This window comes from Lygodium microphyllum, chromosome 26 (assembly GCF_053477565.2).
Source record: "Lygodium microphyllum isolate KBCC chromosome 26, Lygodium_microphyllum_v1.1.10, whole genome shotgun sequence".
NCBI classification, from domain to species: Eukaryota; Viridiplantae; Streptophyta; class Polypodiopsida; order Schizaeales; family Lygodiaceae; genus Lygodium; species Lygodium microphyllum.
This window is the reverse complement of record NC_141160.1, coordinates 55,125,721-55,135,250: the sequence shown is the minus strand read 5'-3', so window position 1 is coordinate 55,135,250 and position 9,530 is coordinate 55,125,721. Positions and strand designations below refer to the sequence as shown.

General features: G+C 37.9%; 1 protein-coding gene across 1 annotated transcript in view; it reads right to left on the bottom strand.

The window, feature by feature from the left end:
• Positions 1 to 8,416: 8,416 nt before the first annotated feature.
• PPAN (PETER PAN-like protein) overlaps positions 8,417 to 9,530 on the bottom strand; it is a 38,856-nt gene continuing 37,742 nt past the window's right edge. Inside the window, exons 8-9 of the mRNA XM_087668326.1 lie at positions 9,351 to 9,499; positions 8,417 to 9,240 (exon numbers count right to left, since the gene is read on the bottom strand). Of these exons, the coding sequence (XP_087524452.1) occupies positions 8,909 to 9,240; positions 9,351 to 9,499 (481 nt within the window). The 3' untranslated portion in view covers positions 8,417 to 8,908. The remainder of the gene's footprint in view (positions 9,241 to 9,350; positions 9,500 to 9,530) is intronic.

Below are 9,530 nucleotides of genomic sequence, written 5' to 3'. Positions count from 1 at the left end.
CCAAGCAATGCACAACCTCGAGATGAACGTGGACGATTTTTCCGACCTTGAATCGGAAGCTGGATGTGACAATGGAGTGCCCAGAGGCCAGGACCAAAGAGGTTTAATGTAAAAGGGACTTGCAAAATAGAGAGATCAATCAAGGGTTAACGAAACAATATTGGGGATTCACAAACAATGCAAGAAACTTCAAAATATTCAAGACATGAAGCTACAAAGCGGTGGTATTAAGAAAAGAATACATGTAGTGAAGTAAGTAAGCTCTTTGTTACTTTTTTCTCTATCTCATAAAGTATTTGTAAAATAATTTATGATAATTGAATATTTTTTATTGTGAATACAAGGATATCCTACAATCCAATGAAGAAACAAATTCAAGCATGGAGGCATCAATTGAACACTTTAAAATGTTTCTAAAGTAAGGAAGTTGTCAAAGAAATCTTGAAAGACCCAAAGTATCAAAATATTCCAAAACAAGAGATTGAGATTTTCTTGAGAAGGAGTCAACTTAGCTCAAGTGATATGCAATCTTTGTTGGATGAGGCAGGTATATCTAGCAGGGGATACACATCTATTTACAAATCTCTTTATAGGAAGATGAAGGAATCTAAGCTACAAGGATCAATATTGCCAAACCCAACATCACTCAAAAGAATGTGAAAACAAGTGAATAATCAAGTTTTACAACTCCTTTTCATATCAAAGATATGTATCATTGGGCACCAGGGGAGGCGATGGTTTACAACAAATACAGCAATATATTTACAACTTGGAGCCCCTCAGTCATGCTATGTTCAATTATTTGAGGTGACTCCATATGAATGTGATGTCTCTTGAAATTTGTACTCAAGCTTGATGAGTGTCAGATTGTAAAGGATAAAAGGCTAGAACAAGTCACCATCACCCTAATGAATAGGGCACTCAATCCAACAATGTCAAAGCACAATCCCAAATGGTTTAATGTCCAGTCTGAGAACAATACATTCTCTTTGGGGTCCTTTGAGGTGAGCAATTTTTTTTTAATTGGAAGTTTATTTATGCTAATACTATTGTTGTGTCACATGCTTATAATATGTGTGTATTCTAGGTTATGTCCAAGGATTTTGAAACCTTGCATTGGATTTTCCATAAGAGAAATATACCCCAAATCATTAGTGAGCAAAGGAACGAGAGAATCTTGAACGTGGAAGGATTTGGAAGATTCAAAGTAGAGTAGCATCTAGGAGGTGGTTTGAAGACCCTAAAGTGTATGTACAATGTCTCAAAAGGAGCCAATTTGAAGAGCCTGTGAATATATTGCATGCATGGTGCAAAGGAACTTGACAAAAGGAATTGGAAAATGGCACCTCAAAGATCCAAGTTTGGAAGCAATTTTAGATATTCCCTTGTCTCAAGTCCATATGTGCACAATGCATGGTCTGTGCAGGATCATTGAGAAATTACTTTTCTTGTATATATGTTTTGCTTGGACAATGCAACCTAGGTCTACGCAGGTCAAGGGAATTGCAGCACTTGAGAAGACATTATCAGACATTGGCTTACATGGTGAAAATGTGAAGATTAAAAGGGACAAGAAAAGGTCAAAGGATGATTGAGACATGCTAAAGAAACTCTCCATTGTTGGGGGTGTGAAAGCATGAAGATTTTTATCTCCACCACCCTTCGATAATCCTAGTCAAGTATAACATTCCATTCAAAGAATTCAATTCAATAGGTGGAAGAGCATCCATAATGCAATTGTGGACCATGCTGACAGTGGTGAAGCACGATCACGCAAGGCCAATGTTTGGAAGTCTTTAGATACAATCTTTAAGTTTTGTGACATGCGGCATGGAACTCAAATGACTACTAGGCCTTTGAAACAACATTGGATGAATTTAAAAAGTCAATGGTTAGTGCATGGATAGATCAACACATTACCCACTACATGGTAGTTATCTTCATAATATCTTATAAAGTATAATTGCTTAATCGTAGGTGCATGAAGCACTAATCTGGCATCCTTTCTTATGATTTGATAGCACATTATATATAACCACATTCCTTGGTTTGCCAAGGAATATGGCAATTTATCAATGTGGTCAACTCAAGGTATGGAGAAAACCCATTATCAAGTGTGTACCAACTATTTTAGCCATACAAGACATGGTGGAGGAGTAAACAAAGCCAATTGTTTAGAAGAATGACACCAATGGACATACAGAAAGCTTGTCCATAGAGCTAATAGAAAAGAAGCACTGAGAACTTCTGAAACCAACAAAGCAATCCAACATTTGGAGAGACAAAGAAGAAAAGAATTATGGGAGAATTATGATGCATTAATCAAGCATACTATGTGGCAACAAACTAGACAAAGACAAGGAAAAACTTGGATACCCATAACCAATGGTTTCTCGTAAATACTTGAGGTGTTTGTAGAAATTTTGACACAGAGGAACACTTCTCAATTATCTATTTTTGGAAGAAATGTTTTACATAACAAATACACAACTCACTTTTTCCTGAAAACCACTATTCTTGAGTATACAATAATGAAGCTCACTCCTCTATTGTTGGCCTCTGTGAAGATGGCCCAGCTTCTTCTTGTAATTGTTGCTCTAGTTCATTTGAAGATTGTTGATCAATTTTTGGAATTGATCTACTTCTAAGCAAGCGCCTTTTTCCATATTCTGAAGCATATTGGAATCCTTGATCCCACTCATCAGCCCTGATGCGTATGCTAAGTGGTATTTGGCACGTAGTTTTTGGAAACCAAGGCCTTGACCAAAAATTCTCATAGCTTCCTATTTCTCCAAAAATATTATATTGTTTATGTTCCATCTAATAGGATACCCTCCAAGATATCTTGATAGGGTCTTCAATGAAAAAAGAGGGAACTCAGCATTGTCCCTTAAGAACTTGTGGTGGAACGCAATAAACTTTGGAAAGGTAAGGTCTTTGATGTAATGGCCCAAGCAAAGCAGAGTCCTCTCCTAAACCTCCCTTCCATTTGCAACCTTCACGGCCAATGAAACCATCTTTGTATACAACAAGCTGAAAAATAGCAAACATACCTACTGAATCTTAAGAAAATTTTTATGGAAATCAACATAGTATCCAAATGAACATAGTTTGTGAAATAAACCTTCTAATTCTCATCTGAAACAAGCAACTCCTCACTCCATGTTTGAATGGATGATTGACCGATTTGCAAGGACTTAGGAGTCAAGTCCTTGTTTGATCTGCCCAAGTGAGAAACTTTTTTTTTTTTTTGTTGCCTTGAACTCTTACTCTGAAGGAATGGATGACTCATATTGGAGTGCATTCTTGTATATCCTTGAGATTTTTTACCCCCCCCCCCCCCCACGTTGTGGGGGTCGTTAGCAGTTTGGGGCGGGGTGGACCCCACAACGCGAGGGGGGTGGGGTCCAAAATCTTGACCACCCCCTTGCATTGTGCAAGTCCTTGGCTGTTGGGGCATGGCGAACCAACACAACACGAGGGGGGGTTTCAAAATCTGACCACACAACAAAAGGGGGAACCTTACAGCTCCTAATTTTGGGACCCCCTCCCTCGTGTTGTGTGGATTTGGTCTCTTTTATCCCATTTCTCTGGTTTTTGTCATTTCCTCATTGGGAGTTCTAGTACTATGTTTGTACTCTTTCGTAGACATGGCTAGAATAAAGCAGACCGTAAGGGTAGTATCGTCCAGAGATCCACACATTGTGCAGCAAGGAGCATCCTTTGGGCAAAATGTGCAAGATGATGCATCGGCCCCTTGCCCAGGCTTGCAACAGGGATCCGGTTTTTGGGAAGAGGATGACCCCCTTTTGCAAACCAAAGCTTGTAGTAAGCAATAACAGTAGCATGCCTCAGTCCTTAAAGAGCTAAGGAAGATCATGAACTTCCATGAGCCTACAATTGCAAATATGCTATTTACCAAGATCGTTAAAGGTATATACGAAACAAACAACCTGGACTTCCACTAACATGCCTCAACGTTGGATTGCTTGCATGAATATGTTGAGGACTTTATGGCAAAAAATTTTCAAGACTCTTACATTTTGGCAACTCATGTCCATAAGGTGATAGTGATGCATAGGGACTTCACATCCCTCAGGTTACTCGGGTTCTGGTCCCACAAGGCATTACGAACAAGAAGATGAAGGGAATTTAGATATCCCCCCCTCAAAAAGAGCAAGGTGAAACTGACTAATATCACACCCTTGCATTCCCACAACATGAGGCTAAATGCCTAGAAGGTTTCCCATGAAGAAAGGGAGGCTCATGAGGTGGAGGCCAAGGAGCCAAAGGCTGAAAGAGACACCGCACAAAAAAGAGAGAGACATATTAGCATGCATGAAGACAATCATGAGGCGCTTTAGATGCTACGTTCATTTTTTGATGTTGTGATGCCTCTAAGAAGGCCACACTAGCAGCAGCAACAACTTAGTGCCATTTTTTGATGTTGTGATGTCTCTAATAAGGCCACACTAGCAGCAACAGCTTAGTGCCATTTGCTTTGGCAAGGAGGATATTCGAGTCCTCTTAGACCTTCAAAAGAAGGTCAACAATCATGTAATGACCATAGTCTTAAGGTATTGTGAAACTCTGAAAATTTTGCATGTTTTCCGTGTATGCATATGGCCTAAATCTTACTATTTTTTTGCTTTTGCTAGTTTAATTCTTGTAAACCTTCCCTCTCTGATGTTCAAGAGAAGGTTTTCGTCTTCTCCTATCGATAGTTTTGACCCAAGAGAGAACATTGTATCTGGAGGTGTGATTGTGGTACCAAGATTGCAATTTGAATCTCGTATAACATCTAGTTATGGCATACCATGAAAGTTGAGGCCTTCTTTGATATGTTTCTTTTAAGTTATGGCATACCATGAAAGGTAAGGCCTTCTTTGGTATGTTTCTTTTCAGTGATCTCAAATATTATTTTTATTGCCAAACTTTATTATCCTCCTTGCCTTGTAGATCTCATTGGAGTCTGATTGTTTATGATATTCCCACACGGAGATGTTTTCTAGCCAACTCAACTGAAGGATACCATGACAATGTGAAGCAGCAAGTTCCATGAAAGGGAGAGGGAGAGGGAGAGGAGGGGGAGGGGGAGGGGGATGGGGGATGGGGGAGAAAGAAAAGCACTAACTATGTTTTCATTTACCAAAACAATTCTTTGGAAAAGCTAGTAAAGGACTTCGAGGCTATGGTTCAAGACCATGAAATATTAGACAACACAAGAATTATTCTTTACACAGTGCCGGAGTAGGGTGACGGCCATAACTGCAAATGGGGAGTTTGCTACAATGCAAAACTGCTCCTGGAACATCTACTTGGGTAACAAATGGGTGATGTAAGTTTACTTTTTGTTAATTTAACCCTGCATAGCCTTAAGAATTTTATACTTCATCTCTTTTTTACAATTTTATACAAGGTGAAAACTTAGTAACTTATACTGATGATGACCTTTTGTTTAGAGCAGAGATTATTGAAAATGTGATCAATTGTACTTAGTCTCTTTTTTACAATTTTATATAGGGTGAGAACTTAGCAACTTATACAGATGATGACCTCCTTTTGTTTAGAGTAGAGATTATTGAAAATCTGATCAATTGTGCTTCTCATCAAAATCTCTCAATACCACCTGTGTACAACCCTACAACTCCACACCCAGAACCCCAAGTCAGAATGCCATATTCCCATCCCAATGCCATTGACTTAGATGATCTACACTCGATTGACAACACCAACTATTTGGACACTTCTGATATAGAGGATGCAAAGATTGTAAATATGCCAAAATTATAGTATTCAAATCAAAAATTGCTCTCTTGTACATTATCTAGAGCTTTTGTAATCAAATTGTCATCATTGAAAATGGAATTCAAATATTTTTTGTATCACTTTTCGTAGTCCTTACAATTTTGCATCTATATTTCCATTTGTACTATTGGATGGGTTGAGGCAAGAGGAAAACTTTTGTAGTGCGAATATTCTTACATAACATATTTCTCTCTTTTCTCTGGGACACCTACACATAAGGTTCACTGTGATTCACATTATTTCCAAATAGGAAAAACATATCTTAGACAATGCACCACACTATTGGATTACATATTCTTTTTACCTTTTAACCATTGCACTTGAACGAATAAGCAGCATGGATATTTAGGTCGGCATTCATTAGGTCCATTCGTACTTGACGTAAAAAGATGTTTGCCCTTACGCTAAGCATCATTAAGAGCTCATACTCCAACCAAACCTCCAACATCATCAGAGGATTATCAACATCATCTTGTAAGTCTTGAACAATTGCCACAATCTTTCCATTCACATAATGCCATATCATGTAATATAAAGTCAGAATAAAATTTTGTGATTGAATAATGTATTTGAAAACAATAGATTTATGTTCCACTTTGGACATAATCTCACATAGTTCTTTTATATCCCAACTTTGACCTAAGAAGTCCATACATTTCTCTAATTTGCATATGAACATTGATGTTGTTTTCCGAACTTCATCATTTAAAAAATCCACAAAAACATGTAATGGCATAAAGATTGTGATCTCCACATGTCTGCAAGCTACATTAGTTATAGATCTCTTTGAATATCTAAATAAATATTTAATCTATAAGATTCACATGTTTCTACTTTCAGGATTGGCCACTGCACTATCCAAAGCTGGGAGAGGATGAGGATTGAGAGATCCAAATCCTGTTATGCTTAATGGTGCATTGTAAAATTGGTCATTTGAAAAAAACCCATCCTTAGTCAATGACCTATTAGAGGTCGCTTTGTACAACTGCTTGCCAATAGAGCCATGAATACCATTAAAGATCTCAAGTATGCTTTCGATAGATTGCCAGTCTTCAAGGTTTAATGGATATATATCTACAACCCTAAATAGACTTTAGTAAATTCTTGAAACATAAAAACTCGGTTTTGAACCTATTGAAATTTTTTAAAACTTATAGTTCAGTTTATGGTGTGGCACGTCAATAGGCTAGTTTTGCAAACGCAGTTCTAAGTGCATATATGCATGTTGTATAAGCACCTCCTTGATTTTTTTCCCTGATCCTTAGATCTTGAAATCCTTGAGTCACCCCTTGTAGGTGTCAATGAATTCATTTCCACGTCGTCTTCTCTTCCTTGTTTACAACATAACCTAACTATCAATAGAGATGGTAGTAGGAATCCACCTATTGTTGTCAAGATCAAAATTGTTGTAGATTGTGATTGCTCTGATAGAAGAGGGACGCTGAGGACGTGAGGCATTGACATAGAATATGAAGCAAAAGAAAACATTGAGTTAAAAGAGAGAATAGAATAGAAAATATTGTGCAAAAATGAAGGGATAACACATACTTTGCTGAAATATTTGAGTTTTGTGGAAAAAAGGAAGGGATACTACACTGGAGGGAAAAAATTTAGGTGTATTATTCAAGAATTTCAAGAAAATTACTGGGATACTACAAGGTTGTGCAAGACTGACAAGAAATGTCTCTATCTATTGTCTTTAATTGTGCCAATATCTCTTGTTTCTTGTGTCTCCATAGATTTATGCTCCAAAAATACCTAAAAATGCTTTTTTTTTAAATCTATAGCAACAAGATAAAACACTTTAACATTGGAAAAAAAACCCTATTTTACCATAACGGTAGCTCTCCTCCTATTGGTTGAGAGGCTTTCTCTCTTTAAAACTAAAAGGCCCAAACTTGAGTCCAAATCTCCCTTAATGGTCACTTTTGTCACCTCCATGTAAACTTATCTATAAGCCTATGTGCTTTCTACCTAAACCCTTACAAAAATCAAAAGCTTGTTCACATGTCTTTGGACCCTAACTTTCTAGGCCCCTCACCACATGGCCTCTTAGTTCTTTTTTGAATCCCACACCCAAAAAACACATCCTTCATGGCTTCATGGCCATGTCATGGTATTTAAATAAATTCTATACAAAATATCTCGATTATGGTTCTTGAATAATTACTCTTATGGGCATAGTAACTGCACCTTTATGCTATCCAAACCCACTTTGTGATTATATAATTGTCTTCGAGCTTGAATTATCAAACCTCAAACCCTTAGGTCACCTAACTTAAATATAATCCTTGAGTTACAACTATCATGGTGCTAACTAAAACCTCTACTAACTGATAGGAAAAGCACTATCATATTGTCCTAAAATGCAAAAGCTACTACTTGCAAAGTCCTTCCCATATCTAGCTTGCCATAGGAGATAGTACCTATCCTTTCAATTCTTATCATGGCTAGTCCATGTTTCGTTGTCCCATCCTTAGACCCACATAGACCTTGGGAAAAATCTTTCATAACTAATGGACCCGATTAGTTGGGTGACTTTCTACATTATTGTTTAAGATTAGGTCTAATCAATCATGACCACATATTCAATAAGCTAGAACCCATACCAACATTATATGCAATCTGACTATGCTATAATAGAGGAGTTGATAAATCACTCCCCATTGTTTTAGATGCTACTTGAACTAAGTGCAATGTTGATAACTCTTTTCTAAAAGGTTATCAAGTGGTCCCTTTAAGATGGGTCAACCTTGCAATGAGCATCAACTTTCAGATGACCTTAGACTTCAAGGATCTTCAAGTGATCTTTTGGGTTAAACATGAACCAAGTCTAAAGCACAAACAATATGCATGCACATTGACATGCTTTACTCCAATAAGCTTGTGAAAAACTTCTTGCATTGTTCCAACTTATAATTTGTGCTCGTGTATTTGTGACTGCTTAGATCCACTTAGGTAAGCTTCAAAGTAGGCTCTTGGCACCGTTAACCCACTTCCTTGTCCAGCTTCAAATCACCTCAAACTCATAAAATAAATCATCACTTCATAACACACAGCACCGCATTCAAGAAAACTTCTTGCAACTTGTGATGTTGAATCACTTCTTGGTCATTCTTTTCTTCTTTCGCTGTACAAAGGGACCCTTTTCTTGTTTGCGTTTCCTCTCGGACCAGATTCTATCAGCAACACTCTGCCCAGACTTCCCTGAGGAATCGACCCTCCTGGGAACCTTGCCACCTCTATCAGTCTGCCTTTTACCCTGGTTTGACCCTGCCCTTTTGTGCTTTGGACTCCTCCCCTCATCAGCCTGCCCCTTAAATTTTCGTAACCCAAATTTTTTCCCCATGACATGAGCCTTAAATGCATTATTTTTTCTTCCTTGAGAATAACCCAATTTTTTAGCTTTGTTACGAGTCCCACTAAGAAATTCTGCGCACAGAAATCAAAGACAAACACAGTAAGAAACTTTCACAGCAGAGAGGACATAACAGAATCATTCCTACATATCATCTTCAGTTGAGCAAAACTAGTTTTATCACCTGCATCAGGTTCTTCTCCCACTTCCTGTCTGTACCACTCCATATCGTCTACATCATCATCTAAGTCGGTTTGTTCTCCAGCAGCATCTCTCCCTTCATTATGCTGGTTAGCCTTCCTGGATTGCACCCTTTGGGCTTCCTTCAACAGCCTGCAGCATATTACCAAGTCAATCAGGATTT